Below are 17,265 nucleotides of genomic sequence, written 5' to 3'. Positions count from 1 at the left end.
CTCGGACTATGAGTCAGTGGATTCAGATCTAGAGGAGTCAGACATGGCAGACCATCCCTTAGCAGCATTTGAAGACTCTGATGCTGATGATCCCATTCCTACTGCCTCTACCCCTGAGGACCTTTCTTTTGGGGAAACTCTAAACACTCTCAAAGAACATTTTCAGTGGGAGGCCTAGGACTATCCACAGTCTAAAAGAGACTCTGGGAATTTTTAGATCTGCCTCGGCATAATCCTCTGGCCATTCCTCCTATCCTGGATGTAGTAGTGGATGTTTTTCTAGAGTCGGCCCTATCTCCAGATTCTCTCCCTCCAGCACCCAGAAAACCTGATAGATACTACAGGGTGTAAGATTCACACAAATACCTATTTAAAAACCCTACTTCAGACCCTGAAGTAATTATTTAGGGCCCTAGGGGAGCTAGAGCAAGCTCCTCAAAAAAAAAACATCCCAACTGACAAAGAGAGCAGAGCTCTAGACAGGATGGATAAAAGGGTTTACTTCTCAGCCACTTTAGCTGTTTGGGCATTAAACTGTCAATTTCATATGATTAAATTCCAGCAGAATGTGCTCAAACTCATTGAACAGAAAATGTCTGCCTTGCCTGACAGTAACACTACCAGAGAATTAATAGATCTCATACAGTCAATCTCTCGGGTAGCAAAGCACTCCTTACATTTTGGTTATGATGCCTTGGTAGCCTCTACCAGGGCTGCAGCTACAGGAGCAGTTATCAGAAGGCACGTTTGGTTAAGGAATCAACCTTTGCCTGACCAGGTAAAATCCAAACTGTTAGATGCCTATTTGGATAAAGAGCAGTTGCTTGGCCCCAAGGCTGAGAAGGTCATCAAGAAAATGGAGGACAAAGCCAAATCCATGCAGACTGTAAAGGAATTTTAGCAGGTACAGTCTCCCAGGTTCAGCAGAAACTACCAAGCACTGGTCCTTTCCCTCTCAGGCTAAGCCAATACAGAGAAGGGGACACAGAGACAGAACCCCTAGGCCGCAGGCACACAGCCATCAAAGAACTAGTCAGTGGTCTATTTCCTTCACCAGAGACTCACAATGACTCCCTTCCCTCCCCTCTGCCCCCCAGGTCTCCAGATAAGCTAGGAGGAAGACTTTCCCTCTTCCTAGAAAACTGGCAGGCCATCAACTCAGATCTGTGGGTCCTGAAAATTGTTACCAGAGGGTACAGATTCTATTTCAAAGAAAAAACAAGGAGATCAGGTTGCCCAGATGTTCCTGCAAACCAGACAGCAGAAGCTATTCACCATCCAAAAACTTTACGCCCAGGGTGCTGCAGAACCCATGCCCAAGGAACAGACTGAGAATGGTTTTACTCAAGACTATTACTGGTTCCCAGAAAAGAGGGCACATGGCACCCTATCCTAGACCTCTCCACCCTGAATCTGTCCCTTCTGGTTCCAAAATTCCAAATGTTGACACTACAAAAACTACTGCCTATGCTCCTACCACAAGCCTGGCTAGTGACCCTAGATTTGAAGGATGGCTACTGCTTATTCCAACAGAGAGTCCTGCAGGAGCTACCTAAGGTTCAGAGCAGGGTCCCAACACTTTCAATTCTCTGCACTGCCCTTTGGCTTATCCACTGCTCCCAGAGTCTTTGCAAAGTGCTTGGCTCCAGTCATTACTTACTGCAGACAGAGAGACATACACATTTACCCCTATCTAGACAACTGTCTCATTCAGGCAGAAACCAAGGAAAAGTTCCTACAGTACCTATCCTGTGTGCAGACCCTACTGACCTCATTGGGGTTCACCGTAAACATGGGAACCCACACGAAGGATTACCTTCCTGGGCACTCTGCTAGACACATCCATGCAAATGACCTCCCCCCCCAGAAGCAGACCTTTCAGCAGTCCTATTTCCACCAGCTGGCACACAAGACCAACCTCACAGCCAGGCAGATATTACAAGCCCTGGGATAAATGGCCTCCTGCATCTTGCTGGTACCCTTTGCCAGATTGCATATGTGGAAACTGCAGTGGTACCTAAGGAACCTCTGGTGCCAACACTCCCAGTCTCTGGAGCATCAACTACAAATTAATTCATTGCTTAAGGAAGGAACTCCTCTGGTGGGCCCAGGCTTGCTCCCTAAACAAGGGCCTTCCTTTTTTCCTTCAGCCACACAAGCAGACCTTGACAACAGACACCTCAGACATTGACATTGCATGGGGAGCCACACTGGAACTCTGCAAACCCAGGCCTTTTGGGAACAGGAAGTTCCTAGGTCTCCACATCAGTTTGAAAGAAATGCTGGCAGTGCACAGAGCTATCCTAACCTTTCAAGAGCATCTGTCACCAGTGGTACTCCTAATCAGGACGGACAACACCACTGTCATGTGGTACATCAACAAATAGGGGGTTATTCATTCCTACCCCCTATGTTGCATTGCCATGGAAATCTGGTAGTCAGCATCAAATCTGGGACTGCATCTTTTAGCTCAATACCTCCCAGGGAAGCAAAACACACTGGCAGATCACTTAAGCAGACAGGTCATGGACCCCCATGAATGGCAGTTGCACAGGGAGACCTTACAGATCACTCACATGTGGGGGGAGCCAGGCATAGACCTTTTTGCAAGCCACCAGAACCATCAGCTGGCCAAATTCTGCTCAAGACAGTTTCACCCAGAAGCCTGGAGGGTGGACTGCTTCTCCTTCCACTGGGGCAGCCTGTTTGTGTGTGCCTTTCCCCCACTTCCTCTGATACCCATGGTTCTACTCCAGATCAGAGAAGGACCAAGGGCTATCCTGATTGCCCCAGATTGGCCAAGCAGGCACTGGTACCCCAAGCTCCTCAGCATGAGTATGCACCCTCCCTTTACCCTGCCTTCCACCGTCGACCTTCTCGCACAACAGGGAGGGAAGCTCCTGCATCCAGGCCTTGCCACACTCAAGCTAACAGCATGGCTGATTCCTCAAAGACAGTTAACATTGCAGCCCTCAGCAGTCAGGTGTTAGACATTATTAAGGAGGCTTACAGACCCAGCACCAGAAAATCTTATTCCTCTAAATGGAAGAGATTCACCTGCTGGTGCTCCTCTGGGAACACCCCCAGCACTACAGCCTCTTTACCCCTGGTTCTTGACTACCTGGCAGAGCTCCTCCATAAGGGTTTGTCTTATTCCTCTATCAAGACTCATGCTTTGGCTATCTCAGCCTACTTCCAGGCAGATCAGCCTTTATTCTCTCAACATCTCTTGAAGCAATTCCTCAAGAGGTGTGACCCATATCAGACTACCAAGAAGGCCCCCTGCACCAGCTTGGGATCTAAACTTTGTCCTGGAAAAGCTGACTCTATCCCCTTTCGAGCCAGCTTCCTCAGCAGATCTCAAACACTTCTCTCGGAAGACTGCCCTTTTGCTAGCCATCACTTCTGCTAGGATGGTATCTGAGCTCCAGGCTGTTATGGCCACTGAGCCCTTCATCATCTTCAACGCAGACAGGTTCTGTCTAAGAACCAACCCCTCCTTCATGCCTAAGGTGGTCTCTGATGTAACCCTCAACCAGGCCATACACCTACCTACCGTCTTTCCTAAACTAACAAATAGAGCGGAGCAAATTCTGCATACCTTAGATGTGCACAGACAGTTGAGGTTTTACCTTGACAGGAGCAAATCAGTCAGGAAGACTGACCAACTCCTGGTTTCATTCATCCCTAGGGCAGAGGGGAACCTATTTCTAAGCAGACCATTTCCAAATGGATCTCTCATTGTATACATTTCTGCTATACCTTCCATTGAAAGATCCCTCCCAAAACTATCAGTTCCCATTCCACAAGAGCAGCCTTTACCTCCACAGCCTTTCTGAGGGTGGTTCCTACCAAGGAAATTCTGGAAGCTGCTACTTGGACACCTATCCACACTTTTACCAAGCACTACCAGCTGGCTACTTTCTCCAAAACCAGGCCAGGATTTGCATTTGCAGTCCTGCAGGGCATGCTAGCATCTCTGTAATTGTGCAGCTTTCCTGCACCCACTTCCTCTGCTTTGGGATTCTTCCCACAAGTGATGACTGCAGCAGGGAAACATGAAGAACATAGTAAGGTTGTGTACACTTACCATAAATGTAGATGTTTGAGTGTACACTACGCTGTATTGTACTATTTGTGCTGAACTGGCAGATGTTCATCGTGTGACACTGCTGCAGTCATTACACTTGGGTTATCCTGCCATCAGGTGGTTCCCCAGCCGGCCTGAGTTCCAAAGTCTTGGTCCAGCGTCAGTTGCTGTCGCCCCCCCTCCCTGACGTCAGTGCGACAGGGGTATATAAAATGCAGCAGACGCCATTTTCTTCAGTCTTTCTTGCCGCGCGGTGCCCGAAGCAAAAGCAGTTCGCAAGTGCCGGTCGGCCTACTCCTGAGATTTTCATTCCGAATCCAGAACCGAAGTCTTCCACAAAGCTAAGTACCCCATTGGGGAAACTTTTTCTTGCCTCAGACCGATGTCAGTAAAAGTTAATAACTGTATTTCTTGTGGGAAGCAAATACCTCATAAGGATTTCCATTCTTATCATATCCCATGCCTAGGCCCAGACCACGACGTTACTGGTTGTCGGTTTTGTGCTAGGTTTAATAAGCACACTATTAAACGTTAGTTTGATTTTGCCTGACATTACTTTGGCAGAAAATTTAATTATACCATGCCGTCTGAACTTCCAACGACCTGTATTCATAAAAAGCGCAAAGACAAGGACAGGCATCAGAGGCCCAAAACTGACGATGAAGCCTCTTCTAGGCCAGTCACCGGTTCTTCGGTTTTCAGTGAGGAGCCTTCGTAGCCCCTGACGACTGCTTCTGCAGAACCACAGGCCGCCCCCGACCCCCACGTGGAGATGGCTGGGCCATCGGATGCACTAGCTTTACAGCAGACTGAAACCGATCCTGCAGAGGGATCCGGAGTACCTGAGCTACCCGCAGTTTCAGAGGGTGTCTTCAGACCTACTCAGCTAAGCATTAAACCATCTTCTAAGTCAAAGCCTCCTTTAAAAACTAAGAATCATGTACAACATTTTCCAGGACAGGGCTCCATGCCTAAGAAACAAATGCTAAAAATGGCCGAAGACCTAATCGCTCTGATCAGGGGTTCCCATCCCCCACCTGATAAAAGGCCTCAACAGGATGCAGATTATGATTCGTCCGACCAGGGGTCCATTTCCTCAGATTCATCATCAGACCTGGGATATTCCTTACCCCCTTATGAGGATTCTGATACTGTGGAATCTATTCCATCAGCCTCTCCGCCTGAGGACTACTCCTTTGGAGAAATCTTACATACCATGAGGGAGCATTTTCATTGGGAAGGCCAGGATTATTCAGAATCCAAGAAAAAGCTCAGAGACTTCCTATTATTACCTCAACACAGACCCCTGGCTATTCTGCCAGTGCTAGATATTGTGGATGATGTGTACACTGAATCCAGCTTAAATCCTGAATCCCTACCTCCAGCTCCCCTTAAACCGGACAGATATTACAGAGTCCCTGACACACACAAATTTCTGTATAAAAGCCCTTTGCTGATCCTGAAACTATTTCTCAGGGACCCAGAGGGGTTAAGGCCTCATCAGCAAAGAACCCAGTTCCCTTTGACAGAGATTCCAGAGCACTAGACAGATGGGGAAAGAAAGTATATACGTCTGCAACTTTAGCAATGAGAGCCTTAAATTGCCAGTTTCACATGCTAAAATATCAGCAATTTTTGATGTCTCAGTTGAAACAAAAAATGCTTCCAGATACAGATCCTCCTAATTTTAAAGAAATGCAGGATTTATTGCATGCGGCTGAACAAGTGGGAAAGCATACTTTGCAATGTGGTTTTGATTCTTTAGAGGCCTCATGCAGAGCAGCAGTTACAGGCTCTGTCATTAGAAGACATGCATGGTTAAAAGAACATACGTTACCAGATCATGTTAAAGCTAAATTACTGGATGCACCTTTACAGCAGGATGTTTTATTTGGAGTTAAGGCAGAAGAGGTATTAATAAATGGAGGATAAGGCAAAATCTATGCAAACAGTGAAGGATTTCTTACAGGTTCAGCCTCCTCGATTTAGCAGAAACTGGCCAACAAATAATTGGTCCTTTCCAGTTAATGACAGACCTCAAAGGGGCAGATACAGACAGCCAAGAGGTAGAGGTCAACCACAGGGTCCTTACAGGCCTCGACAATGGGGTGCATCAGGCCAGAAAGAAGGGGAAGACAGGCACCAACCATATAAAAAATAGCCCCAATGACTTCCCACTCCAGCTGCCAAACAACTCACTCTTGGCAGCCCCTTTGGGAGGAAAACTGGCACTTTTTTATCACAATTGGCATATGATCACCAAAGACAAATGGGTTCTCAACATTGTACCTCAAGGTTACAGGTTCCACTTTCACACTCTGCCAAGATTAAAAGGAATGCCAATTCTGCCACTAAATCAATGGGCAGAGTCCCAAAAACAAATTATGGCACTCATGAACATGGGAGCTATTCAAAAGCTAGCACCACAGGAACAAGGGCAAGGATTTTACTCAAGACTCTTTCTGGTTCCCAGAAAAGACAAAGTCTGGAGGCCCATTCTGGATCTTTCTTCACTAAACACTTACCTGGATGTTCCGAAATTCAGAATGTTGACATTACAGCAGCTTCTTCCCATGCTGGGCAAGCAAGCTTGGCTCGTGACTTTGGACCTCAAGTAGGCATACCTGCATGTCCCTATCAGACAAAACTACAGAAGATACCCCAGGTTCTTAGCTGGTCCAATGCACTATCAATTCTCTGCACTGCCCTTTGGATTATCTACTGCACCCAGGGTCTTCACAAAGTGCCTAGCACCAGTAATTACATTTTGCAGACAGAAAGGAATTCAAATTTACCCATACCTGGACGACTGCCTGATTCAAGCAGAGAGCAAGGACATTCTTCTACAGTATCTGGCATTTGTAAAAAAGTTATTAAGTTGCCCGGGGTACACAGTAAACGAAAATAAATCAAAACTAGTGCCCTCACAAGAGATAATATTCCTGGGTGCCAGCTTGAACACAACGGCCCAGATGGCTTTTCTCACGCCAGACAAGCAAGGACAACTGACACAATACTTTCACTTGATGGCAACAAAGACCCGACTGCCTGCAATTAAAATTCTGCAGGCCTTGGGCTTCATGGCATCTTGCATACTACTAATTCCATATGCCAGACTGCATATGAGGAAACTACAATGGTACCTAAAGAATGTATGGTCTCAACACTGTCAAAGTTTGGAAACAATTATACCACTAATACCTTGTCTTAAACAGGAGTTTCGATGGTGGGCTCAAGCTTGTCACCTCAACAAGGGACAGCCTTTCACTCAACCCACAGCCAGGCAAACACTGACAACAGATGCATCGGATTACGCCTGGGGAGCACACATGGCAGGAAAATGTATTCAGGGCAAGTGGCCCGCAGAACAAAGGCATCTTCACATCAATCAAAAAGAGATGCTAGCTGTACAAAATGCCCTTATAGCTTTCAAGGACCTGTTGCATCCAGGACAACTACTACTAAAGACAGACAACACCACAGTTATGTGGCACATAAACAAACAAGGGGGAACTCACTCCTACCCCCACAGCAGACAAGCCATGACCTTGTGGAACACAGCTATAAACTATCAAGTTCATCTACAAGCACAATTCCTGCCAGGAGAGAAAAACACACTGGCAGACAACATAAGCAGAAATATCATGGATCCCCACGAATGGAAATTGGATCCTCAAATATTCAGAATGATAACAAAGAAATGGTGGAGCCCGGACACAGATCTGTTTGCCTCCCCAATGAATTGCCAGCTAAAGAAATTCTGCACAAGGAGTTACCATCTGTAAGCATGGAAAGTGGATGCCCTCTCATTCAGCTGGACAAACCTACAAGTATATGCTGTTCCACCACTGCCTCTTCTCCCAAAGGTACTCATAAAAGCCAGGCAAGAAGAGCCAAAAATGATCCTGATTGCACCAGACTGGTAACGCCAGCACTGGTACCCAATCTTAAAAAACTTAGCACAAGGACCACCCTGGATTTTGCCTCAAATACCACATCTGCTGTCTCAGCACAACAAACAGTTACTCCACAGCCAGCTAAAGACACTAAACCTAGCTGCATGGAAGATTCCCTAGCCACGCAAGCAATGCCTCTCTCCAAAGCAGTTATGGATGTCATTCTGGAGGCCAGAAGGCCTAGTACCAGGAAAGCCTACTTGGATAAATGGAAGAGATTCTGTGCCTGGAACCAGGCTCACAGCCTTGATCCTCTTGTGGCAAACATTCCTCAGATACTACAATATTTGACTGAGATGCTGGACAAAGGCCTCTCCTTTTCATCCATCAAGATCCACGCCTCTGCCATCTCTGCACATTACAACACTGATCCACCAATTTTCTCTAATCCTTTGCTAAAACAGTACCTCAGAGGGGCTAAAAACATAAGACCGCCCCGTAGAGCACCTACTCCAACTTGGGACTTCAACTTTGTTTTGGAAAAATTAACCTTACCTCCTTTTGAACCAGCTAGCATGGCAGAATTAAAATACATTTCTTGGAAAACTGCCCTACTCCTGGCAATAACTTCTGCAAGAAGAGTTTCAGAATTACAGGCACTAATGGCAGTGGAACCTTTCCTCATTTTCCACCAGGACAGGGTGTCCTTAAGAACTAACCCTACGTTTATGCCTAAGGTAGTTTCAAGTGTGTCTCTAAACCAAACTGTTCACTTGCCTACTTTTTATCCAAAACCACAGAATAAAGGGGAAAGACTACTGCATTCACTGGACATTCACAGGCAGTTACGCTTCTACTTGGACAAAACCAAAGCTTTCTGAAAATCTGAGCAATTATTGGTAGCATATGTTGCAGCAGCACAAAGAAAAGCTATTTCAAAACAGACTATTTCCAAATGGATAGGACATTGCATACATTTTTGCTATACGCACCATGGAAAACCTGTGCTTAACAGCATTAGATCTCACTCCACCAGGGCAACAGCCACTTCAACTGCCTACCTCAGAGGAGTACCTACCAAGGATATTTTGGAAGCAGCAACATGGAGGTCTGTGCATACCTTTACCAAGTATTACCATCTGCCTCTATACTCTAAATCCAGAGCTGGCTTTGCCTCTGCAGTGCTGCAGGGCCTTATAGCCACCCCTAATGCCTTATAGAACCAACCACCCTATCTCAGCTTTGGGATTCTACCCAGGTGTAATGACTGCAGCAGTGTCACACGATGAACATAGTACAGTTTTGTACCTACCATAAATGTAGATGTTCGAGTGTAGATACTGCTGCAGTCCAGGTTACCCTCCCTCCTTCCCCTCTTACTGACTAGTACGTACCTAGTTCCTCTACCTTTTACTACCTATGGGGAGTATTTGCTGGTAGCTGAAAGTATGTTGTTTGCATTTCTTATGTATGTTTTATTAGCAATTTGAATTGCCTACCTATTTGGGGGCACCTGACATCTGGGGCAAGAAAAACTGAAGAAAATGGCGTTGGCTGCATCTTATATACCCCTGTCGCACTGACGTCAGGGAGGAGGCGACAGCAACTGATGCCGGACCAAGACTTTGGAACTCAGGCCGGCTGGGGAACTGCCTAATGGCAGGATAACCCAAGTGTAATGACTGCAGCAGTGTCTACACTCGAACATCTACATTTATGGTAGGTACAAAACTGTACTTTAATGGTACCACATATACTGAGCCTGTGGACATAGCTAATCTGTTGACCAACAGGTTTTCTGAAAACTTCACTCCCTGTCCCTGCCACATGTTCCTCATGACATCCTTACACCTGTCCCCTACCTTGTATCTCTACAGAGCAGGTCATAAATGCCTTCTCTAAGCTCTAAGGCCAAAAACACAGCATCTATGGGACCTGATACCATCCCAGGCTGTGTCCTACATGGGCTCCCATGATTTAGCAACACCATTGAGTACTCTTTTCAATCATAGTTAAGTATTAACTTCGTACCAGCTGAATGGAAAATAGCCAATATTACTCCCTTGCACAATGGTGGTGCTTCCACTGACCCTGGGAACTATAGACCTATTAGCCTGACTAGCCTTATCTGCAAGGCCATGGGGCAAATCATCATGGACCTTATCAACAAAGATGTAGGTAATCTCCAAAGACTTGACCCTACTCAGTTTGGATTTGTCATAGTTATTATGCCTGGTAAATGTGTTGGACTTCTCCGAGACAGTCACCAAGGCCCTGGCTGAAGGGAAATATGTACATACAGCCTACCTGGACTTAGCCAAGGCGTTTGACACTGTCCCCCACTCATGCATCATTGACAAATTCACCCAACTAGACATCAACCTATGTATCGTTAGATGGGTTGCTAGCTGGCACTGATAAAACTCATATGGTCAAAACAGGGGAATCCACCTCCAACAGCAGACCTGTAACCAGTGGTGTTCCACAGGGATCAGTCCTGAGACCTTTACTGTTTGGAACCTATTTCTTCAAAGTACAGGCAAAAACTAATGGTCTGTGGCTGACAAAGTTTGCTGATTGCAAACTGAGAATGGTCATAGAATCACCAAATTATGTCAACATCCTACAAGACAGTCTTCCACAAACAAATGATTGGTGCCAAAGTGATGGCCTTAAACTTAGTGCAAAAAAATGCATTATCATTCCTTGTGGCAAAAATGATGTTTATGCTAACTACCACATCAGTAGCAACACCTTAAGTATGCAGTCAGTGGTGAGAGATCTGGGCACTCAGGTTGACAACAAACTTCCCTTTGACCACCATGTCCCCACAGTGGTAGGAAGGGCATTCTGTATTGCTCATCTCATAGGTAAGGGCATTGTCCCCAGAAAAAAAAGGTTATAACCTCCATGTACTCTTCCCTCTTCAGAACAATAATTAGGTACAACATCCCTTTTGGCTTGTACCTTTCCAAGCACATGTAGCAAGTGGAGAAACCACAAAGGTTCCTCACAAGGAAAATTCAAGGTCTTCAGCATCTGTCCTATGAGGATTATCTTAAATCACTGTCACTTTATTCTGTTTCATACAGACTACTCAGAGATGCTTTCTGCCTTGCATACAAGGCAATCTCTGACCCTGCTTTATTGGAAATGCTGCATATCAGTAAGTCAAATAGTACACAGGTTACTCACTCTAAAGACCTTAACCTGGTATGCGATATTAATAAAACCTGCTGGAGGGAGAGATTTGTCTCCCGAAGGTTACCAAACCTTTGGAACAAACTCCCACTTCATGTCAAACAGAGCACCTTCTTTGGCCTCCTTCAAATGCAGTCTGGACGATTGGAGGGGTGACTGTAAATTCACTCTGAGGGTTCCATCTGTGTCCCTGTTGGACAGGGGCAGTAGGTGCTGATCGTGGAAACAAAAAGGTAAGAACTTAACTAGGCTTGTAAGGGCCTAGGGCCATTAGCCTAGTAACTTCCTATGATCCTATGGAATGAACCTTACACTGACTTATGGCCAAAAGGAGGTAAAGCTGCCAGTGCTGTGGCATAGATGGATAAAGCCCTAAATACAGCCCAGGTGACCTGGACTCAATAAGCAGCTCGCATATCTGAGGTGCTGGCAGGGAGGGATTGGTTTGCCTATCCCAGGGGTGAGGACATTCATCTAGGTGTTGTGTGCTGGAAAGTGTAGTCCATAAAGGAGAGTAGGCCTTGGATGCAACAGGTGAAGGCAAGGGATGGAGGATACCGAGGGGCAGGTCACCAGTGGAAAAATCTCCTGGTAGAAGCAGTCAGTGGCACGTCCCATCCCCCAAATGCCCTTAGGCTCTGCACTAGACCCAACTTTATAACAAAAATATTCTGGGGGACAGTAGGAGTGTCTGGTAGACATGGCGATGGATGGGGGTGACTAGGGTAGCTGGAAAGAAGAAAGCAGAAGGGGACTGAAAAAATTAAGTGAAGCTTTACTGATGCACATTTTGGTGAATCTTTTGGAAGTTTTCTGCAAAATTCTTCAAACTCTCTACCATAAGAGATATTTTGGTGTTACTCCTTTTAGAGTTTCTTTTGAGGATTCTTACTCACCTAATGGAGATGAATTCAAAAGCATCATTACCTTTCCAGCTCTGTTAACATGCTGCTGTCATCAGTAAATATTCTTGACACTTAATGTTGGCAAGCATTTGAAACTGTTTTAGAGCAGATTCAATTAAAAAAATGTTCTTGGAATGGTACTTGCGTATTATCGCAACCAGATTTTCATGCTAACGCTGGTTGCTTCTGTTTTCCTTTAGAAAACATAACTGACAGTATTAAAACGAAATAGTCTTTTCTGTAATATTTGTAATTGGTAGTACTATTTAACCTTGAAAACACTGAGAAAATAACAGTGTAAAATAGCTTGTCCCTTTTTCGGAGATTAACTCATGTCAGTCATGCTGTGTGATGCGTGTTCCTCAGCAGAATAACTGCTTCGAAGGGCTAACTGAGTGCAATCGCTGATACCCCCCCACACACACACACACACACACACACACACATATATATATATATATATATATATATATATATATATATATATATATATATATATACCAACACGAGTGAGCCCACGCATAGCTTTCCAGCTGTAAAACATACAGAAATCCCTGAGGTACATCACCAGAGTTTGTCCCAATATGCCACCATCACAATACCAAAACTTACCCACCAAAACAAAACAAACCACACCTGGTAACTCCCTACTACCATCACAGCAGTGCCATGAAAAACTACTCCAGATTACCTGTCAACATCATACCCCCATCAGTCTTGCAAGCCCTTAATTCCTGCAAGTTTCTGTCACAAAGGTTAACCTACAAAACTACAGCTGAAAAATAAGTGAAGGTATCTCCGAAAAGCACCTAACATATGCACGATTAACTGGCAAAGTCCTTTCCGGCCAAATACAAGTGCAAACGCAACCACTCCAAAGTAAAGGGGAAAGCTATTTTCAAACCTCCCTTTTTCAGCCATTTAACCGATAAACCTTCCTAAAACCAGAAAACATTAAAGAAAACTTGTTTCTGAGGTTTTTAATACTTTCTCGGTGCTACTTGACACAACGAGAAGCAAGTAGCATTACCGCAAAAATCTGGTTGCGATAATGCGTAAGTACCCCTGGAATCTTAAGTACTGAAATTAGATGTTTTCAGATCTGTGGAATGGAATCAGGTAGCGTGCATGTGCGCGCACGTGAGTTTTTGTGTGTGTGTGTGTGTGTGTGTGTGTGTGTGTGTGAGGGAGACTTGACGAGACAAACTCCATGGATGTACAGAGCATGTCTCTTTAGGCACATTAACACTTCCTTTACTGTGGCATTCTTAGGTGTCAGGATCAAAAGGGTGCTGTACTTTGCATCTGTGTCCTTTATTCAGCTTATTTACATTTTAATGAATTTATGGGAAGTTGCTTGGGCATCTGCATCATCACAGAATAAGGAAGTACTGATGTACGAGCCATTTTTATATATCTTTGAGAAGTATTCACTGCTATACTTTCTCCTTCACAATTTCAGCTTGGCTGTTCTCTACGTGAATTTGTTTATACATGTTCAAAAGGTAATGGAACATATGAAGTACAGTTTATAGGACAGTGTTAAAAGCATTTGGTTTTCATTTTAGGAAAATTTTCAGCTTCCCTAAGGAGAAACATTCTAGCATCGATTTAGGTAAATGTAACCCATGCACAGGAAGGGTGATGTAGATGGGGGTTGATGGGCATATAATTACTTTTCAGGTTTACATCTGTGCTGCTGTCATCGTAGCGGTGGTAGTGCTCCCACTGCCGGCAGTGTGAATAATCAGAAGACTTAACGTCTACTTGTCCTGCTGTATAGATTTTTCTGTGAACCCTGTCTGGATCCCAACCATTTAGTAGCAAAAAAAAAAAAAAAAGTTTGCATGCGTATTGCGTTCCTCTGCTGTGTTGGTCATTTGTTTTATTTTCCTTCAGCCACCTTACATCCCTAGAATGCATTTGTGTTAGGAAGGCTTATTACTTTAATTTAATCCTTGGATACTGATTCTGTGAATCCCCTTCTCATTTTTTGGCTTGTAGCCAAGTGTATAATGGCTTTTCGTATATAGCTATCTAGGTTGTTACTTGTTTTAACTGTGTTTGTGAGTATGCATGCATCAATGTTACGTGACTTCAGTGTTTTCTATAGCTGGTCATGCAGTACACCTAACCTCTACTACTAACCTCATAAGTATTTAGTCATAGTATCTGTGTTCATTTCTCATAGGACTACGTTCTGCTGAGGAGAGCTGCAATGTGAACAATGGAGGTTGCTCTCAGAAGTGTCAGACTGTGCGAGGAGTAGTGCAGTGCACCTGTCATACTGGCTATCGCCTGCTTGATGACAGCAAGTCCTGTCAGGGTAAGAAACATTGGTTTCAGTAAATTTTATGCTGTAAAGCAGTGTTTGTGAGCTAATTAAAATAGAAAAGAAAATGCATAGAAGGCTCTGCAATTCTCCACAGACAATAATCATTTTTTGTGAGAATCAAATAGTTTCTTATTTTTTTACTTATCTGGTGAAGTTGGGTGTAAGGGGCACTCACTTCTGGCTCTGAGTTCCTTGGAATCTAGGTGTAACCGAGTCCTACAACAGTGTCAGGTGGGGAGATTGTCAAAAACTGACACAGGTGTCCTAGTAGGAGGTCATGGAGCAGAAGGACAAAAGCTAACATGATCTTCATTTTCAGTATAAATACAGATCATGAAAGTGGGACTACACAACCCTTTTGGCTTTTTAGATTTTAAATAGAAGATGACACAAAAGTTACCACAGGGATCACTGGCTTGTGGTGCCAAAGGCTTTTCCTACCATTGTGAAGCAGAATTCACCAAGTGTTGGATTCTTCACCTACTAATGGGGAACTTCAGCTGAGCTTAGACCGTCATGAAGCAGGCTAATTTTACCCTACTGACAATGTGTTGTTGCAGTAATAATCCTGATATCAAACCCATAGTCTTGCTTTTCAGTTCTGTAGTGTTCCAGTTGAGTATCAGCATTCTTTTCTTTTTTTGCTAACTGAAGTAATAGCTCTCTCCTGGTAAGTCCATGTAGGAGCTTAGGAACTTGTCACATTTTTTTTAGATCAGTGTTTATTTTTATTTTACTTATTTTTATTGCATTTTTAGTTTTTAAGTAAGAGAGCAAACTGATCCACAGACCCTTCCAGCTACATCCTAACCTCAAGTCAATTATAAGCAGTACATTAATAATAAAGCAAAAGTATTTACATAATTTTTAAACAAATAGGAAGGCTCATAGGATCATAGGAAGTTACTAGGCTGTTGGTTCTGAGGCCATTATACGCCTAGCCAAGAGTTTAGCCCATATTTAGACAAGTCAGCACTCTAATCCCCTGTCCAGCAGGGACACAGGTGGAATCACAGGGATGTATTTTCTGTTTCCCATCCAGTTATCCAGATTGCCCTTAAAAAGGGATGAGGTACTCTGCTTTATGTGGCGAGGGAGTCTATTCCACAGATGGGGGAGTCTCTGGGACACAAATCTGTCCCACCACCAAGTCCTATTGATGTCACAGACCAGGTTGAGGTTGCGCATGCAGGTTACTTGAGTGAAGCTTGACTTGCGGATATGCAGCAGTTCCATCAAGGCGGAGTCTGACATTGGTTTGCATGCCAGACAGAGGTCACCTCTGAGAAGTCTGTATGAAAATGAGTAGAGGGACAGGACTTTTAGCCTATCTGTGTAAGATAGATGTTTGAGGCCCTGGATTCTCCTGGTGAGGAACCTCTGTGGCCTCTCCAGCTGCTGCATGTGCTTTGCGAGGTACATGCCAAAGGGGGTGGTGTACTCAATAACTGGTCTTTTAAGGGAGGAATACAGAGATGTTATGACCTCGTTGTCCCTTGAGGTGGGCCATGTAGAAAGCTTTTCGTACAACGGAAGCAACATGGTGGTCAAAAGTCAGGTTGCTATCAACCTGGGTGCCCAAATCCCTCATGATTGATTGCATGCTTAGGACATTGTTATTAATGTGATAATATGTGGGGACGTCACTCTCCCCAAAGAGGATGATGATGCATTTTTTTGACATTCATCTTGAGGCCATGTTTCTGGCTCCAGTCATTTGTTTGGGTGAGATCGTCTTGGAGGACATCCACATCACTTGGGGAATTGATGACCATGCCCAGCTTGCAGTCATCTGAGACATGGTCAGCCATAGCCCACTGGTTTTGGCCTGCACCTCAGAGAAGTATATGCCGAATAACAGAGGCCCCAAGACCGATTCCTGGGGTATGCCACTCGTTATGGGCCTACTGCTTAAGATGGCTTCCCCTATTTTGATTAGGTGGGTTCCATCAGTGAGCCAGTTTGCTACCCATCTGGTAATATATGAATTGATGCCTAGTTGAGAGAGTTTATCTGTTAAGCCCGAGTGGGGAATAGTGTCAAAGGCTTTGGCCAGGTCAAGGTAGGCGATGTGGACCATCTTCCCCTCGTCCATGGCTTTGGTGACTGTCTCAAAGAAGTCGACCAGATTTAACAGACATGACCTCCCTGTGACAAAGCCACACTGTGTGAGGTTGAGTGTTTGGAGGTTGCAATGTGTCTGTTAATGAGGTCCATGAAAATCCATGGCCTTGCAGATCAGGCTAGTTAGGCTGATGGGTCTATAATTTCCCAGATCGGTGGACGTTCCACCTTTTTGTAAAGGGATGACAGTGGCTGTCCTCCACTCGGCTGGGCCAAAGACGGTACTCTGGCTTTGGTTGAAGGGTGCCTAATGGTGCTGCAAGCTCATGCCTGAGTTCATGTAGGATACAGCCTGGGATGTTATCGGGTCCCATGGAGGCTGTATTTTTTGCTTTTGAGAGAGCAGTGATGACCTGTTCCCTAGAGATAAGTAGAGGGGGCAGGTACTGGGGATGTCCTGATTTACTGATGGAGGGGACAGAGGGGTAAAGATTTTGCTGAATCTGTCAGCCAGTAGGTTGGCTATATCTACAGCATTTGCGTATGTGGTGTCCTTGACCACCAGTTCTGAACAGATCTGGGTGGTTCCTTTGAGATTGTGACCATATGTGAAGAAGGCCTGATGATTGTCTCTAGTAGATGTGGCCAATGTGGACTCAAAGTTGGCTTTAGGGGAGTTCACTGGTGAGCTTATTTGCTTGTTCAGGCTAAGGAGAGATTGCTTCCAATTGGGCACTTGCTTCTTCTTGGTACTGGATAGCAAATTTTTTCTTA

At 44.8% G+C, this 17,265-nt stretch overlaps 1 protein-coding gene across 3 annotated transcripts in view; it reads left to right on the top strand.

Moving 5' to 3' along the window:
- LRP4 (LDL receptor related protein 4) overlaps positions 1-17,265 on the top strand; it is a 2,374,694-nt gene that overhangs the window by 1,622,076 nt on the left and 735,353 nt on the right. For all 3 annotated transcript variants that reach the window (XM_044082533.1, XM_044082532.1, XM_044082534.1), the window contains exon 10: positions 14,284-14,418. In XM_044082533.1, the coding sequence (XP_043938468.1) occupies positions 14,284-14,418 (135 nt within the window). The remainder of the gene's footprint in view (positions 1-14,283; positions 14,419-17,265) is intronic.

Source organism: Protopterus annectens, chromosome 9.part0 (assembly GCF_019279795.1).
Source record: "Protopterus annectens isolate FY-2018-M chromosome 9.part0, PAN1.0, whole genome shotgun sequence".
Taxonomy (NCBI): Eukaryota; Metazoa; Chordata; order Ceratodontiformes; family Protopteridae; genus Protopterus; species Protopterus annectens.
The sequence above is the reverse complement of the archived record's forward strand: the minus strand, read 5'-3'. Positions and strand labels throughout refer to the sequence as shown.